This window comes from Lissotriton vulgaris, chromosome 12 (genome assembly GCF_964263255.1).
Source record: "Lissotriton vulgaris chromosome 12, aLisVul1.2, whole genome shotgun sequence".
NCBI classification, from domain to species: Eukaryota; Metazoa; Chordata; class Amphibia; order Caudata; family Salamandridae; genus Lissotriton; species Lissotriton vulgaris.
This window is the reverse complement of record NC_141700.1, coordinates 795,278,892-795,298,208: the sequence shown is the minus strand read 5'-3', so window position 1 is coordinate 795,298,208 and position 19,317 is coordinate 795,278,892. Positions and strand designations below refer to the sequence as shown.

At 49.6% G+C, this 19,317-nt stretch overlaps 1 protein-coding gene across 1 annotated transcript in view; it reads right to left on the bottom strand.

The window, feature by feature from the left end:
* The window catches only part of ZMYND15 (zinc finger MYND-type containing 15), a 77,108-nt gene that overhangs the window by 45,862 nt on the left and 11,929 nt on the right, over positions 1–19,317 (bottom strand). Inside the window, exons 5-8 of the mRNA XM_086946633.1 lie at positions 16,889–17,023; positions 16,593–16,685; positions 9,028–9,144; positions 2,741–2,829 (exon numbers count right to left, since the gene is read on the bottom strand). Of these exons, the coding sequence (XP_086802759.1) occupies positions 2,741–2,829; positions 9,028–9,144; positions 16,593–16,685; positions 16,889–17,023 (434 nt within the window). The remainder of the gene's footprint in view (positions 1–2,740; positions 2,830–9,027; positions 9,145–16,592; positions 16,686–16,888; positions 17,024–19,317) is intronic.

The following is a 19,317-nucleotide window of genomic DNA, read 5'->3' as shown; positions in this document are numbered from 1 at the left end:
CACAGAACATGCTCAGACTCCGGGGAGGGGGGGTTTAGGCTTCTCAAACAGAGAACTAGCTTAGACTTGGGGGGGGGGGGGGTGGTTCATGTTTCTCATACACAGACCATGCTCAGACTCTGGGTGGGCGAGGGGTTTCAGGTTCTCTTACACAGAATATGCGCAGGCTCGGGGGGGGGGGGGGGGTGCCAGGGTCCTCATACTCAGAACACTGGCGCAGCAAGGACAAGGATGTTCCTCGACTGGATTCCGTCCTTCCTCACCAGCTGAACCCAAAGGATCAGACTCCCGCCTTTCCTCTCCGAACCCACAGAGATCAACTGCGGAGTACCCCAAGGATCCTGGCTCAGCCCCACGCTCTTCAACATCTACTTAGCCCCTTAGCCCCTCTCACCGCCATCATCAGACAGCCTGGACTCAGCATGGTATCCTACGCCAATGATACCCAGCTCATCCTCTCCCTCACGAAGGATCCCACACCACCAGACTCAGCTTCCAGGAAGGAATGGAAGACATCGCATCCTGGATGAGCAGCAGCTGCCTGAAGCTCAACTCGGCCCCACCCCCTCAGCATGGGACAACACCTGGGGGCTGGCCGACCTCAGCAACTGCCCAACTCCCACGTGCCACGCATGGAACCTCGGCATCATGCTTGACTCCTCTCTCACCATGACCTGAAAGATATACGCCGTCTCCTCCACCTATTTCAACACCCTCCGCATCTTTCGCAAGCCCTTCAAGTAGATTCCCCCAGACTCCAGAAAGACCGTCACCCACACACTCATAACAAGCAGACTATACTACGGAAATGCCCTCTACACCGGAATTAACAAATCCCTGCTACGCAAACTCCAGACCATCCAGAACACCGCAGCCAGACTCGTCCTCCGCACCCCACCACATGACACGAACACATCACAGACACCTGCGAGACCTCCACTGGCTCCCCGTCGAGAAGAGAGTAACCTTCAAGCTATCATTAAATGAACCCTGGGTGGTGAGGGCTTGACACATGTGCGTACAAGTCGTTGTTCTTGGATAATATTGTTCTCAATTCAAATAGCAACGCTCAACTCCTAGTGGATCACTCGGACAGGCCACAATCCTCAATGAAACAATACCAATAGGAAAGGAACGTATCCCCTTCTTTCAATTCTATCAATCAATTATTGAATTTCTCAAAGAAAGTCCAGTCCATAGGCCATTTTTTCAGTTCCATAGAATTTTTGTTCCAAATTTATTGAAGAAAGAACATCATATAATATAACGTCATTCATTCAATTTTATCAAATCTTTTCAGACAATTTCATCAAATCTTTTCAGCCTACGAGTTTCGTCCTAACCCAGACTTAATCAGGTCTTGTTCAATTCTTGTTGGACCTTTATTCATATCACAAGTCAAACATGCATATTTTTTAAGCGCTCCCATGAATAACCTCTTAGGAAGGCGGGATTTATCGGACCAGCTGCTCACGGGAATGACTTACAGAAGTAGAGAAGAATGCAGCACTTGTAATTGTGAAATAGAGGACTACAGAATATGGAATAAGGAAGATCGTGCGGACTGAGCAAAAACTGTTAATGTGAAACAAGAACACAGTATTTGTGAATGAGATAGTGTGAAAATCAGGACGTCGATCACGGATTGATCGTGAAGAATGTATAAGAATTTAATTACATGAAATAAAGAGGTTATTCATGGGAGTGCTAAAAAAAGATGCATGTTTGACTTGTGATATGAATAAAGTTCCAAAAAGAATTGAAAAAGCCCTGATGAAGTCCAGGTTAGGATGAAACGCGTAGGCTGTGAAGCTTTGATGAAATTGTCTGAAAAGATTTCATGAGATTAAATGAATGACATTACATGATGTTCTTTCTTAAAAAATTAGGAACAAAAATACTTTGGAACTGAAAACATGACCTGTGGACTGGACTTTCTTTGAGAAATTCAATAATTGATTGATAACATTGAAAGAAGGGGATATGCTCCTTTCCTATTAGTATTATAACCTTCAAGCTACTTACTCACAACTACAAATCCCTCCACAACACCGGACCCCAATACATCAACGTATGAGTCTCCTTCCACGCACCCAAGAAAAACCTCTGCTCCGCCGACCTCACCCTCGCAGAAATCCTGCGCATCCGTAAAACCAGAGCTGGGAAGAGCCTTCTCCTACATTGCGTCAAAGGCCTGGAACAAGCTGCTGATCAACATCAGATGCTCCCCACTCCCATTACTCACGCCTCGCGTGCCAAAGAGCCTACTAACTAAGCTGAACAGTAGTCGAGGGGAGACAGCAGTGCGGGGAGGTGGGGCGGGGGAAGTTTTGATTCATTGTCTTATTGTTGGAAGAGGGGGAGTGGGGTATATCTTGCATATATGGTGTACCGCTAGGAGACAGCAATGTGATCATTATAGTTAACGTGCATGAATGGGGCCAAGCACGTGTAACATCGAGTATAGTGATTCGGATGTGTTTCCTTCTTTTTTCCCCTGTCTACTGTACATTGACACCCTAAAGGGATATGCCACATGACGTGTAAAAGGCAATACAAATTTGTTTACAAAAAAAAATCAGATGCTCCCCCACTCTGCACACCTTCAGGAGGAGCCTCAAGACCTGGCTCTTCCGCTGAATCTGAGCTGCCCACCCCCTCCCCCAAGTGCCTTGAGACCCTCACGGGTGAGTAGTGCGCTTCACAAATCCCTGATTGATTTATTGATTGATCCACCTACCCAGAACACCATGATGAGGTCCAGCTCCTTGTGCGCCTCAATAATGTGGATCTTCAGGGACTGCTTGTTCAGGATGTTGAGCTCAGGAACTAAGAGAAAAATGTAGGTGAATAAGGATTAACAGTCGGACAATCTACAGAGTACAAGTTAAGTAACTATCACATTTATACACTTCAGTGAGTCTGGCTCACCTCTTCTTCCCTGGCCTCCTACACTCAGTGGATTCTCACACATTCTAGCTTCAGTGGTCCAAATCCCACTTGAGGTGAATGATCCTTCTAATGTAAGTGCTCTTTACTCAGTTCTGCCCATAATTGCAAGCTGAGGCCAGTAGAAGTCAATCTTGGGACATGTTGGTCACAGGATGATGAGTGGAACCCTCCATGTGGGGCGGCATCAGCAGCTCAAGGCAAGTGGCCATGTGGTCCAGGAATGAGAGTCTAAAACCAGTCATGAGTACATGGGAACTCGCTTGGCTTCAAACACACTAGGCCTGAGCTCCTGCCAAATGAGGGTGAGCGTGCCCAGCACACGGTGAGAACGATGGATAAAAGTGCACCCTCATCTCTGCCAAGAGGCTGAGGTCAGATCTCTTTTGAGGGTGGTAGGCAGGCACAGTCTAATAAGCAAGGGAGTGAACACCTGAAAAAATCAATGTCCAATGTCCAAGCATCCTAATGAAAAAGAAATCAAATCAGATGGATTACAAGAACCCACACAGATACTTTTAAAACACCTGGTATGAAGATATTTATCCTATGGAAGCAGCACCCCCGGGGACTCTTTACAAGGGCCCCATGAGGAGGTGTTCATTCCATACTCCTGGAGTCAATGATACCGGGAGCTTGATACCCTAATGCTCCAGGATTCATTTGGATTCTAGCTGAAACCATGACAATCCCTTGGAAAATGGGGAATTACCGGGAGAATGGATAACTCTGTGTCTGATTCACTTAGTAATTCCTCATTCTCCCAAAGATGTTTGCCCAGACATACCCGCTGCTTTCAGCTTCTGATATCTCCGAGGGCTTTTAAACAATTCTGATCGATTCCTGTAGGACAAGTCACTACTGTTACAGATTACATTGGAACTGAAAGGGACCGCGTAGCGAGGCCCCTATTTGTCGTAGGCAGATCAGGGTCGCGGGAAGCGAAGGACCATGAATGGAATATTCAGAAACCTTCCAAGTCTGAGTCTGAGGTTCCAATGGAGACCAACCATGAGGGACAAGCTGGTCAAGAGTAGGAGGATGGATCCATGGAGCGGACACCCTGGTGGAGAATTCTTCATTCCCAATCAGTCTCCGGAGCATTGCGGAGGACCAGCTGCCCTTCCTCGACACATGCCAGCACCCGAGAGCTGCAGGAGGCCGGGCTTTCATTCCAGCCGAAGGAATTCTGCATCCGCACTGATATCCCTTGTCGGAGCTGCGCGGTAAATTACATGGCCGGTTTCTGGAGGATCTACTAAATACGACGAAGAACCCACCAGTGATGCTTCCTTCTTCATGCTAAGTTCATGGTGGAGTAAAACGCAGTGGTTCACCCTCCTGCGGATGTAGCGCTTCCTTCAGAAAGGAGGATTTTCCATGATCAATGAGCTGCAAAGGAGGCCTCTGGTCTCCTGGCAGAACTCTGGGCTGCAACTTAAGTTCTCAGATTAATGTTTGCAGCAGAAACACCGTCATCTCCTACAATGATGAGACCCAACACATCTCCTCTCTGACGGACAAAGCAAACACCAGCAGAACCAAGTGCACCAGCTGCATGACCATGGTAGCAGACTGGGTGCGAACAATGTCAAACATTCACCCCAGTACAGAGGTTTGGACCTAAATCCATCGTTTTTTTGCTCACCAGGTCATTCCAGTTTGGACCCCGTTTAACCAGGGCAAAACTAGTCCTGGGATGCTTGTGGTCCAGTCCAGGGAGGACCTGGCCTGGCAGTTCAGGCTTGACTGTCACCATTGGAGCAGGGTCAAGAGACTGATTTGCATATGGCTGGGTCCAAACTGAGGTGGCACGGTGACTGTTGGACTGGGCCCTTCTGGTAGGTCCACCCCTACACTTTTTGCTTTTAAATGTGACCTGATGTTAGTTGTTTTTGGCTTCCGTGCACTTGAACACTGTGTCCCAGTGTAAAGTGCGTGCACACTCTGTGTGGTGAGATTAGCCTGCCCTCCCATAGGAATGCATGGGGGATATGTGTGTCCATGGTAGTTCCTGATGTGAGAGGAGTGCAGAGGCGAGTTTGGTATGTGCAAACTCTTGAGAATAAATGCTGCGCGACGGTGTGCACAGATTTAATGTGACTAGTGGAGAAGTGCCACTTTTAGAAGTTGGCATTTCTGTGTGCAGTGAATGTGAATTGACTGTCTGGCTTGTGATTGGCTGGAGCTGGCTGGTGTGCCTGGCTGGTGGTGAATAGGGAGATCTTCATGTAGATGGGAGGGAGGAGCTGCACCTGGGACCTGAATAGGGCTGTGCCTTCCCTCCACAATGCTGGCTCCACCCCCTGTGGTGCGTCTGATGTCCCTAGCCTGTCCTGTGAATAGGGAGAGGGGCTGAGCAAAACAAAGTGCTCCAGAACCAGTTGTAACTGGTTCTCCCCTTGCCCTACAGCTTCAGACAAATGAAATGTGTGTATAAAAAGGGACTGTGGCCCCATGGATGTTGTTTTCTCTGATCCTGACTTGAGGGGGGCCTGCTACTGAGCGCCAGGAGGAAACACCACTAGGTGCTGCCTCCCTGCTGGAGGGCCCTGTGAGCTGGACCCGGGCCCAGCCTCTGCCCCCCTTCATTCAAAGACTCTTTCTTGGACTTTAGCACCTGGGAGCGCTTTATTTTCTGCAATGGGGAGAAGAAGAGCTTTGTTTGTTCCTGGACAGAGTGCTGGATTTGTGCCCTGGTGAGCGCTCTGTCTATGCCCTGCTGGATTGGGCTTTGTCGTCCTCAAGCAGGTGCCCACCCTGCATCTCTCGACTGAAAAACCGAGTGGGTGCCTACCCCGCAACCTGCCCGCCAGGGACTTTGTACTTCGTAAATACCCCTAGCGGGTGCCCACCCCGCCAGGGACTGTGTCTTGAAAAACGGGAGCCTACCCCGTATTACCGCCTGCAGCCGCAAAGCATTGAAACCCTGAGGGCCGCCGCTCTGCCTGCGGCGACCCGGAAGTAAAAGGCAGGAAAGCCGGCATTAGACGGGAGCCCACCCCGTGCTCCGGTGCAACAAGGAAAAGGCTGCCTTGAAGAAGAGTCCAGGAGGGAGCCTACCCAGCATTGGACTGTGCCCAAGGAAGTCTACAAAGTACGCGGGGCTTTCGGGTGGAGAGGAGAGCCCTGCCACCGCAGAGGAAGTTGGAGCTGTACATGCTCCCTTACAGCTGTCCCCAGCGCCTGCCAGGGAGACAGGAGGAGTGTCCCGGGCAACCAGTGTGTTGGAGAATCCGAGGCTCCGACCGAGAGGACCAAAGAAGGACTCTCCCCCACTCCAGCAGAGAGTCAGGTGAGTGAGGGCTCCTCTGCTGTTGTGTGCCTTGTTCGCTGAGCAGACCCATGGGAGAGCGGGCCGCTCCAACGTTGGGGAACAGTTGATTAAAGGGCCCCAGTGGGGGTCCCAAGGGCCAGTGGTGTCCCCCTTTACCTTTGGTAGTGCCCCAGTGTAAGGCTGACTTTGACAGCGGCGCCGCGGTTTTGGGCCGCTGCAACCTCGGTGGCACATTTATTTTAGGAGCCAGAGGGCTCCCGCAGGGGGCACAGTGATCTCCAGAGCCTAGATGGCTCCAACAATGGCATACTGGCTTTAAGAGGGCCCGGAGGGGTCCAGGCTGTTCCCATGTTGTGTGACCATTATTCACAGCTGCCCCGCTTGCGAGCGGGCAGCTGCAACGTTCTTGGGCACAGTGAGTGCCGGTGCCCACATCTTGATATTTACAGCTGCGCAGCAATTAGTGCCAGCTGCCACGTTTAGGCCCAAAACTCTTGCGCACTCTTCTTTTGCGGCTTGCACAGCCTGCCCTGACACTGTGGGACAAAGGGCGTTCGAGCCCCATGGACGGCCAGTTGGCCTGGGGAGTCTTCATGTGTGGTGCCCTCGCTTGGGGCACACTGTTTATGCCTAATGTGATTTATGCGTAATGTGCAATGCCTTTATGCCTGTCCCATACCTCTAACTGTGTTTTATGATTAGGAGGTTGTTTTGCCTAGTATGGTTTATGCTAGTCAGTTTATGTTTTCCTGCGTGATCTATGCCTAAGGTGATTAGTATTGCGTAGTGTGTACCTACCTTTTACCAGTGGTTACTGGTTGTGTTCTACAATTATTATTTTGTGCTTCAGTTATTACAAGTGCTATTTCTACTAAGTGCTGATTCTGACAGTGGCCCACGTGGTCCTGTCATGTGTAAATAATCCCCTGTAAATACTGCCCAGTGCCAGTTGGCACAGTTTATATGTGTGATTATGATCTAATATGTTTGGTATAATACAAAGGCTATTTCTATATGTAACCTTGTGTGGAGTTCCTTTTGTGGGGGGCCTGGGATGTTGTTGCTGTTGTGTGTGTGTGTTGTGCAAACGCTTTACACAATGCCTCCGGGATAAGCCTGACTGCTCATGCTAAGCTACCAAGGGGGCGAGCAGGGGTTATCTTTGGCGTGTAACTCCCTTGCCCTGACTAGAGTGGTGGTCTCTGCCTTGCTTTGGCGCAAGCCTTAGCCAACCAGAGATCCCCATTTCTAACAGTGAGCAAAATAACAATGGATTGGGATGCGGCCCGAGTGTTTACCAGTGGATGAGATCAATCCAAGCATTCCAGCCATCACTATTAAGTAAGCTTAAAAACCAGGCATGGAAGATCAGCATCATCCCATGGCAAGCATTTAAACAGAAAAGATGAAGGCAGCTATTATGCCCCAGGCTTCTTACTGACCCCAGTGATGCACTGATATGTACCCCGACAGCCATATTGTAACAGTTATACTGTGCTACCGGAGGCATGCGCTGTATGTCTGCTAAATACAATGGATGTACCTGAGTGATGTGTTTTCAAACTGTAGCTGTATCGTGACCCAGCCACGTCAGCCCCCTCATGCTCCATCCTGTCTTGAGGAGCTTAAAGACGAGGCTGCAGGGGCTGACTTGCGCCCTTGTCAGTGTTCATGAAAACACACTGGTCGGGTTTTCATGAACACGTCCCTTAAATAATCAGCACTTGTGGCTCTCTGTAAGAGGTAGGGCTGTGCCCTAAAGCCCCTGGGAAGGAGCCACCACTAATAAACCAACCTGCTCTTCTACTTATATCTGTCCTATTGCAAGATAGCCCTACTCTGCTACAGGAAAGAGGACTGAGATGAAAGAACAGGAAGCAAAGACAACGAGTGAGCAGAGCTGCCCAGCCTCAGGCAACTGAGATCTGCAATGGGGCGACCTCGGAAGACATCAGATCTTTTGACCAATGAGGGCCTAGCCTCCTGCTGGTGTGGGCTGCCATGTCATGGAAGGCCACGCAGCTTTGTTTAATCTTCTGAAACAAACCTCTATTGAGAAACAAACAGAAATGCACCTGACTGAAAAGAGGGAGCCCACCAATACTCAGAAGCCGACCACCGTTTGGTGGATGGTCCGCCAGGTGGACACGTCTGATGGCCCAACCACCTTCAGAAACAAACCTGTTGCTCTACTCCTAAATGGGGTGAGGATGCACAAGGCTGGCACGCAGATCAAATAATGCATCTGTCAAACTTGAAAGGACCCCCTATGTCTTTAAAGAGTTGGACATGTAACCATGGCATCACTATCCACTGGAGAGGAATAGCACTCGTTTATTCGCAAGAATTTACTACGCATGCCATTACAACGGGGTTGTTAGAACAACTGCGTTGTTAGTTCACAAACCTTTACTACACAATTCGGAACAACAAATTGCTGTAGGGGGTGCTGGATGTTGGAATAGTATAATTTACTATTCCAACTCCAGTCTGTGCCGTCAGTAGGAAAGGTGTTGGATTTTAAATCCAACACATTCTCCCCCCTAACGCAAGTCGTTGTTCCGACTCGCGTAGTACAGGTATGCAAACTAACACAGTCGTTGTGACAACCGTGTTGTAATGGCATGCGAAGTATCGCATGCGAAGTAAACGCTGTTTACCAATGGAGAGAGCAGCCATTTTTCCACCCCAGCAGAGCATGTACAAGCATTATTTTAGTGCAGAACATTTACAATCCTGTCTTTTCACTCTAGGGCACGTCTGCTTCTGCTGGATGAGAGGAGACAGAGGTTGGTACTCACAGTGCTGAGGAGCCAGGTGAGTGATGATGTGGTAGATCGTTAGCGGGTAAGTCAGGAGGGCCGCCATAGGTGAATCCAGATCCAGTGCCCTCCATTGGTAGTACTCCTTCCAAGTCACTGGCAGGGTCAAAAGAAGTACAGGTGTTACGTCACGTTTATATGTGCACCTTAGACATTCCTACAGAATAATGCACCATGGACAAGGGGAGGGCTGGGAACGTATGTTCATCCTCTGGGGTTGTGACTGGAGGGACGTAGTGACTGCACACACTGGACAGGTTAATGTACCCATGCATGTGCGTGGGGGATGGGAGGGGGGAGGTTAGGGTGCCCAGGATGGCCCATTGTATATATGCACATAACGCCAAGGCTGTTAATGCTGCCCAGGAGGGTTCACCCTCTCTGTGTGCAGAGTCACAGGGAAGGAAAGCATGTCGTACTACAGGGACTGACCCTCTCTCTGTCATGTGCCCTGTGTCTGTGCACATGCCTAGGAGAGAGGAGGTAGCCGGGATATAAAGCCACTGTGTCTCACTGTATATATGTATGTATATTAGAGGGTTGGGCAGGATGCATTTTTTTTAAGAAGTTTTATACAGCGCGAACTTGACCCGAAGGTATCGGGTATCAGAGAGCTTTACATAGCACCAGTTGCGTTACTTGAGGACACAATAATTTTTGTTCGGCACTGGGAGATTAAGTGATTTGCCCAGAATCACAGGATGGTCAGCGTCCTTGCCGAGACTCGAACCCGGTTCCCCAGGTTCGAGGTCGAGCGCCCTAGTCGTTAAATCAACTCCTCTGCCTATTATTTATATATATGTATATTTATATATATATATAAATATATAAATATATATATATATATATATGTATATATATATATAAATATATAAATATATATATATATATGTATATATATATATATATATATATATATATATATATATATATATATATATATATATATATATATATATATATATATATATATATATATATATATATATTTTTGTATTCCAATACGCCCTTGCGCTCAGGCGGGCACTCCCAGTGCCCCAGCATTGGTTTCCTCGAGGCAACACACATCCTTTTAGCCTTCAATAATTGCCATGTCCGACGCGTTTCGAGGACCCCGCCTCTTAATCATGGACTGCTTACGGCAAACAAGGAAGGGCTCACCTGAAATTTCAGTTCGTTTTTATTAGCAACCACTGGGCGTGGCTCACGTTGTTGGCCACATATGCATGCTGGTACTAGTAGTTGCATTCAGGTAAGTATAAGTGTTCTACCTGTAGTAGGTTTCCTTGTTCCTGTCAATAAAAGCACTTTAGTAACCTGTAGTAGGTAGGCTGCCAGTTTGTGTGTCAATATTCGCCATGGGACATCGTTCCTGTAGAGCGGAGTTCTTCTCCTCCCCAGACTTTCACTTTGGAAATGGTGCTCAAGCCTGTTACCACGGCTCGGGCAGCCGCGTTAAATTTTTGTATTCCAATACGCCCTTGCGCTCAGGCGGGCACTCCCAGTGCCCCAGCATTGGTTTCCTCGAGGCAACACACATCCTTTTAGCCTTCAATAATTGCCATGTCCGACGCGTTTCGAGGACCCCGCCTCTTAATCATGGACTGCTTACGGCAAACAAGGAAGGGCTCACCTGAAATTTCAGTTCGTTTTTATTAGCAACCACTGGGCGTGGCTCACGTTGTTGGCCACATATGCATGCTGGTACTAGTAGTTGCATTCAGGTAAGTATAAGTGTTCTACCTGTAGTAGGTTTCCTTGTTCCTGTCAATAAAAGCACTTTAGTAACCTGTAGTAGGTAGGCTGCCAGTTTGTGTGTCAATATTCGCCATGGGACATCGTTCCTGTAGAGCGGAGTTCTTCTCCTCCCCAGACTTTCACTTTGGAAATGGTGCTCAAGCCTGTTACCACGGCTCGGGCAGCCGCGTTAAATTTTTGTATTCCAATACGCCCTTGCGCTCAGGCGGGCACTCCCAGTGCCCCAGCATTGGTTTCCTCGAGGCAACACACATCCTTTTAGCCTTCAATAATTGCCATGTCCGACGCGTTTCGAGGACCCCGCCTCTTAATCATGGACTGCTTACGGCAAACAAGGAAGGGCTCACCTGAAATTTCAGTTCGTTTTTATTAGCAACCACTGGGCGTGGCTCACGTTGTTGGCCACATATGCATGCTGGTACTAGTAGTTGCATTCAGGTAAGTATAAGTGTTCTACCTGTAGTAGGTTTCCTTGTTCCTGTCAATAAAAGCACTTTAGTAACCTGTAGTAGGTAGGCTGCCAGTTTGTGTGTCAATATTCGCCATGGGACATCGTTCCTGTAGAGCGGAGTTCTTCTCCTCCCCAGACTTTCACTTTGGAAATGGTGCTCAAGCCTGTTACCACGGCTCGGGCAGCCGCGTTAAATTTTTGTATTCCAATACGCCCTTGCGCTCAGGCGGGCACTCCCAGTGCCCCAGCATTGGTTTCCTCGAGGCAACACACATCCTTTTAGCCTTCAATAATTGCCATGTCCGACGCGTTTCGAGGACCCCGCCTCTTAATCATGGACTGCTTACGGCAAACAAGGAAGGGCTCACCTGAAATTTCAGTTCGTTTTTATTAGCAACCACTGGGCGTGGCTCACGTTGTTGGCCACATATGCATGCTGGTACTAGTAGTTGCATTCAGGTAAGTATAAGTGTTCTACCTGTAGTAGGTTTCCTTGTTCCTGTCAATAAAAGCACTTTAGTAACCTGTAGTAGGTAGGCTGCCAGTTTGTGTGTCAATATTCGCCATGGGACATCGTTCCTGTAGAGCGGAGTTCTTCTCCTCCCCAGACTTTCACTTTGGAAATGGTGCTCAAGCCTGTTACCACGGCTCGGGCAGCCGCGTTAAATTTTTGTATTCCAATACGCCCTTGCGCTCAGGCGGGCACTCCCAGTGGTTGCTAATAAAAACGAACTGAAATTTCAGGTGAGCCCTTCCTTGTTTGCCGTAAGCAGTCCATGATTAAGAGGCGGGGTCCTCGAAACGCGTCGGACATGGCAATTATTGAAGGCTAAAAGGATGTGTGTTGCCTCGAGGAAACCAATGCTGGGGCACTGGGAGTGCCCGCCTGAGCGCAAGGGCGTATTGGAATACAAAAATTTAACGCGGCTGCCCGAGCCGTGGTAACAGGCTTGAGCACCATTTCCAAAGTGAAAGTCTGGGGAGGAGAAGAACTCCGCTCTACAGGAACGATGTCCCATGGCGAATATTGACACACAAACTGGCAGCCTACCTACTACAGGTTACTAAAGTGCTTTTATTGACAGGAACAAGGAAACCTACTACAGGTAGAACACTTATACTTACCTGAATGCAACTACTAGTACCAGCATGCATATGTGGCCAACAACGTGAGCCACGCCCAGTGGTTGCTAATAAAAACGAACTGAAATTTCAGGTGAGCCCTTCCTTGTTTGCCGTAAGCAGTCCATGATTAAGAGGCGGGGTCCTCGAAACGCGTCGGACATGGCAATTATTGAAGGCTAAAAGGATGTGTGTTGCCTCGAGGAAACCAATGCTGGGGCACTGGGAGTGCCCGCCTGAGCGCAAGGGCGTATTGGAATACAAAAATTTAACGCGGCTGCCCGAGCCGTGGTAACAGGCTTGAGCACCATTTCCAAAGTGAAAGTCTGGGGAGGAGAAGAACTCCGCTCTACAGGAACGATGTCCCATGGCGAATATTGACACACAAACTGGCAGCCTACCTACTACAGGTTACTAAAGTGCTTTTATTGACAGGAACAAGGAAACCTACTACAGGTAGAACACTTATACTTACCTGAATGCAACTACTAGTACCAGCATGCATATGTGGCCAACAACGTGAGCCACGCCCAGTGGTTGCTAATAAAAACGAACTGAAATTTCAGGTGAGCCCTTCCTTGTTTGCCGTAAGCAGTCCATGATTAAGAGGCGGGGTCCTCGAAACGCGTCGGACATGGCAATTATTGAAGGCTAAAAGGATGTGTGTTGCCTCGAGGAAACCAATGCTGGGGCACTGGGAGTGCCCGCCTGAGCGCAAGGGCGTATTGGAATACAAAAATTTAACGCGGCTGCCCGAGCCGTGGTAACAGGCTTGAGCACCATTTCCAAAGTGAAAGTCTGGGGAGGAGAAGAACTCCGCTCTACAGGAACGATGTCCCATGGCGAATATTGACACACAAACTGGCAGCCTACCTACTACAGGTTACTAAAGTGCTTTTATTGACAGGAACAAGGAAACCTACTACAGGTAGAACACTTATACTTACCTGAATGCAACTACTAGTACCAGCATGCATATGTGGCCAACAACGTGAGCCACGCCCAGTGGTTGCTAATAAAAACGAACTGAAATTTCAGGTGAGCCCTTCCTGGTTTGCCGTAAGCAGTCCATGATTAAGAGGCGGGGTCCTCGAAACGCGTCGGACATGGCAATTATTGAAGGCTAAAAGGATGTGTGTTGCCTCGAGGAAACCAATGCTGGGGCACTGGGAGTGCCCGCCTGAGCGCAAGGGCGTATTGGAATACAAAAATTTAACGCGGCTGCCCGAGCCGTGGTAACAGGCTTGAGCACCATTTCCAAAGTGAAAGTCTGGGGAGGAGAAGAACTCCGCTCTACAGGAACGATGTCCCATGGCGAATATTGACACACAAACTGGCAGCCTACCTACTACAGGTTACTAAAGTGCTTTTATTGACAGGAACAAGGAAACCTACTACAGGTAGAACACTTATACTTACCTGAATGCAACTACTAGTACCAGCATGCATATGTGGCCAACAACGTGAGCCACGCCCAGTGGTTGCTAATAAAAACGAACTGAAATTTCAGGTGAGCCCTTCCTTGTTTGCCGTAAGCAGTCCATGATTAAGAGGCGGGGTCCTCGAAACGCGTCGGACATGGCAATTATTGAAGGCTAAAAGGATGTGTGTTGCCTCGAGGAAACCAATGCTGGGGCACTGGGAGTGCCCGCCTGAGCGCAAGGGCGTATTGGAATACAAAAATTTAACGCGGCTGCCCGAGCCGTGGTAACAGGCTTGAGCACCATTTCCAAAGTGAAAGTCTGGGGAGGAGAAGAACTCCGCTCTACAGGAACGATGTCCCATGGCGAATATTGACACACAAACTGGCAGCCTACCTACTACAGGTTACTAAAGTGCTTTTATTGACAGGAACAAGGAAACCTACTACAGGTAGAACACTTATACTTACCTGAATGCAACTACTAGTACCAGCATGCATATGTGGCCAACAACGTGAGCCACGCCCAGTGGTTGCTAATAAAAACGAACTGAAATTTCAGGTGAGCCCTTCCTTGTTTGCCGTAAGCAGTCCATGATTAAGAGGCGGGGTCCTCGAAACGCGTCGGACATGGCAATTATTGAAGGCTAAAAGGATGTGTGTTGCCTCGAGGAAACCAATGCTGGGGCACTGGGAGTGCCCGCCTGAGCGCAAGGGCGTATTGGAATACAAAAATTTAACGCGGCTGCCCGAGCCGTGGTAACAGGCTTGAGCACCATTTCCAAAGTGAAAGTCTGGGGAGGAGAAGAACTCCGCTCTACAGGAACGATGTCCCATGGCGAATATTGACACACAAACTGGCAGCCTACCTACTACAGGTTACTAAAGTGCTTTTATTGACAGGAACAAGGAAACCTACTACAGGTAGAACACTTATACTTACCTGAATGCAACTACTAGTACCAGCATGCATATGTGGCCAACAACGTGAGCCACGCCCAGTGGTTGCTAATAAAAACGAACTGAAATTTCAGGTGAGCCCTTCCTTGTTTGCCGTAAGCAGTCCATGATTAAGAGGCGGGGTCCTCGAAACGCGTCGGACATGGCAATTATTGAAGGCTAAAAGGATGTGTGTTGCCTCGAGGAAACCAATGCTGGGGCACTGGGAGTGCCCGCCTGAGCGCAAGGGCGTATTGGAATACAAAAATATATATATATATATATATATATATATAGATCACCCAAACATCCCTCAAAGAAGAACGCGGAAGGCCAGCGCGAAGAACGCAGGGGCCTCAGAAAAACGCCGATTTCACTGGACTGGTTTGACATACTGGGGATGCTCGAAGCAGGGGGAGATGGGGAGTCTGTGGATTCGATACCTCTGCATTGAACTGTCTCCTACGTTGCTGGGCATCCATGTACCGTACCCAAACGTGGTGCACTGGACAATGATACGGGATACCCCGTGATGTTATTGCTGATGTCCCTGACTGACTGTATAAAATAATACTACTGGAAAGAATGGACCTATGGGTTCAGCCAAGTACGATCTGGTTTATATACGCATATAGTAGGAGTGTCGGGGGGGATTTTTGAGGGCGGAGGGTGGGATTTTTCCAGTTCTTAAGGGGTTTGTTCACTTATTCAGAAATACAACAAAACACAAAATGTATAATGTAACTGCTGATATCATGCCTACAGGAGCACACCTCATTCTGGTTTAGACATACAATAATAACTCTGTACTGTTGCTCTAATCACTATGCTAATAAACAGATTTTCACAAAAAAACTATTCCAACTCCAGCCTGCGTAACAGTAGGGAAGGTGCTGGAATAGTAAACTATACTATTCCTTATGTTACGGCGTCATCTACTGCAAGTCGATGTAATGACTTGCGTAGTAATGGCACTGCGTGGTAAGAACGCAGTCATTGTAATGACGGCGTTGTGATTGCATCGCAGTGTAAAATCCACGATGTAAAGGTTGTTTCCTCAGCTAAGGGCTAAACACAAAAGCAAGAAGGTGTGGTTAAACAAAGGGAGAGGCAATATTTCCTCTGGTTTTTCTCCAAAGTACTGTTTCACTCCTCTCCACTTCGCTCACTTCCACTCCAAAATGGTTTTATCTTAGCTCTCTCCTGGATAAAATAACCTCTACAAAAATATAAGTCAATAGCGGAAAATACATCCCCCTGGTTTTTATTTCAAAATCTCACACTTTCTAGCTGTACAATGTTGCCATGGATGCATCTACCACCTTCTCCCTGGCAGCTGTGGGTTCTTCCTACCCCTGCAGCCTTCTCTCCAACCCCTTGCGGATCTCTGCAAACTTCAGGACCAGTGAGCTCAGGGCGAACCAGGCCTTGTTCCTCGCAGGCTCTCCTGTTGTGGCTCCCATCCAGTGCCAGAATTGCAACTGGTGCAGGGGGGAAGGCACCACTGGAAAACCAATGCAGGCAGGAGGCGAGGAGGCTGGGCACTGGCTTGCAATGGAGGAGGAGGCCAAATAGTTCCCCTCGCCTCTTCCGCAGGATAGATCATGACATCTTTGTACTTCAATTCAAGTTGTTTTTATATAGCACATAGCCTCCCGGCGCTTATTGCAACAACCTCTCCGAATACCCACAGGACCTATATAGTTAGAGCCCCTGCTCCAGGAAAGGGGGTTTTAAGAAGTTTCCTGAAGCCGGCGTCTGACTTCTAAGGGAAGCGGGAGGAAGTTCCAGAGTTTGGGAACAAGACTTGCACTTGTACCTTTTTTCTCTATTTCTGTGCCTGTGCCGACTCACCATGTGGTGCCTTGGTGCTGGCCATTTCTGCTGGGAAGCTGCCAAGCAGAATTTCCTCATCTTTCTTGAGAGGGTGGTAGGGGCCAGTCTTCTCTGTATGAAGATAAAAACAAGAGATTCAAGGCACACATTAGGCCAGATGGCAGCTTGGTTTGTCTCACTCACAGGGTAGCAGAACTGCAAAGAGATATGAGGTTGATTTGTAATCCAATTTTCGTCGAACACTCAATGGGAAGGACTTCAAGTCCAGTTTCACATATAAAGACCTTTAATGTGGAGGAACTCGCCGGACTCACCTGGCGGGAACCAGGAGCGCTTTTCCTGGCCGTGGCGCACCCCCGCGTCGTTCATGCTTTCCTTGGCCCAGTATCCTGTGTTCAGATCCCTGGAAGCCAGAAACATCTCCTTATCGAAGATGTCGCTGGTCACTTCTGAAAGAGAGGGAGCAATGCTGTCACTTGCATTGGTCAGCAGTATGTACTGCTGATCTTCCAAATCACTGACTATCTCTATCAGAATGATTACAGCAGCGCTACAGAGGAGTGAGGAAACCTAAAGTATGCCAGGGGTGGTGTGGAACCATTCATGCCAGGGATGGTGTGGACCCATTCATGCCAGTGATGGTGTGGAACCATTCATGCCAGGGATGGTGCGGAACCATTCATACCAGCGATGGAGTGGAAGCATTCATGCCAGGGATGGTGTGGAACCATTCATGCCAGGGATGGTGCGGAACCATTCATGCCAGGGATGTCTGCTCACCCAGCACTTCAGAACAGCTGTGTGTGAGTGCCCAGAGGAAGAGCTGATTTAATCTTTATTGCGCGCAGTGGGCACGGCGATTGCGCGCCAAAGGCGTGCCAAAGGCGAGCTCGTCTGCGCCCGTCCGCACCTGGACCGCGCCCAGCGCCAGAACCCCTGACCCCGGGGCCACCAAAACACCGGACTGCACTATGACGCCAGCACCCTCCAGGCACTCAACCCAGGATGCATTCACTTCTGCTACCGGGCCACCCCGAAGTGCACCCAATGATCCTTCACCTGCCGGAATGGCAGCTTCACCAGCATCCGGCCCACCAAACCATCCTCCAGAGAATGCAATCACCTCCGATGCATCCTCTTTAACACCCGCTCTGCACGCAAGCACGCCATCGAACTCTTGGACCTCCTCGACTCAATCGCCCCCGACGTCGCCTTCCTGACGGGAGACCTGGCTGAACACCACCCCGGCACCAGACATCGCCATAGCCATCCCAGAAGGCTACAAGATCTCCAGCAGAGACTGCACTAACGGAGTGGGAGGGGGAATCACCATCATCCACAAGAACACCCTCAGAGTCTCAACCAACACCGACGACACCCTCACCACTGGACCGACCACAGTTGCGTCCATTTCACCTTTAGGAAACCCACCACACACCACCGCACCCAACAGATGCCACGCCGCTGCTGGGGCAAGGTCACCGAGGACAAACTGACCACCACCCTCGCCTTGGGACCACCCGCCGACCCCACCAACGCCAACACCGCCGCCATCAACCTCAAACAGTGGATCAACGACTGCGCCGACACCCTCGCCCCACTCAGGACACCCGCCGCCAGCCACACCAACAAGAAAGCCACATGCTTCACCGAAGACCTCCGGACCTCCAAGCTCGCCTGCCGGAAGCTGGAGAAGAGCTGGCTCCGCGACCGAACACCAGACAGCTACACAGCCCACAAGAGCGCCACCCGCAGACACCACCAACTCATCAGGAACACCAAGGATTGCCTTCAAGGACCGCCTAGACAGCAACGCACACAACAGCAAAGAGCTCTTCAACATTGTGAAAGAACTCTCCAACCCCAGCTCCAACACCAACGACATTCCCCCATTGCAAGACCTGTGCGACCACTGGCCACCTTCTTTCACCGCAAGATCACCAACATCCACGACAGCTTCAACACTGCCACCACCGCCTCCGCCGAAGAGTCCAACACCCCTGCAACCACCACCCGCACCAGCCGTCTGAACGCCTGGTCCAACGTCAGGGACGAAGACACCACCATGACCATGAACTCCATCCACTCCGGATCCCCTTCTTACCCATGCCCACACCACGTTTTCAACAAAGCCAGCACAGCCATCGCACACCATCTCCGGAAAACAATCGACATCTCCTTCGAGACAGCAACCTTCCCGGAGAGCTGGAAGCACGCAGAGATCAACGCCCTACTGAATAAACCCAAGGCGGACCCGGAGGACCTCAAGAACTTCCAGCCCATCTCCCTGCTCCCTTTCCCAGCGAAAGTCACGGAGAAGATCGTCAACAGCCAGCTGACCCGCTACTTCGAAGATAACAACATCCTGGACCCTTCCCAATCCGGCTTCCGCAGCAACCACAGCACCGAGACCGCCCTCATCGCCGCCACCAACGACATCAGGATCTTCATGGACAAAGGAGAAACAGACACCCTCATCCTTCTGGACTTATCGGCCGCCTTCGACACAGTCTGCCACCACACCCTAACAGCACGTCTCCATGACGCCAGAATCCAAGAGAAGGCCCTGGCCTGGACCACATCCTCCCTCTCCGGCAGATCCCAGAGCGTCCACCTCCCACCCTTCCACTCCAAGACCACCGAGATCATCTGCGGCGTTCCACAGGGATCCTCTCTCAGCTCAATGCTGTTCAACATCTACATGGCACCGCTCGCCCACATCGCCCAACAGCACAGCCTCAAC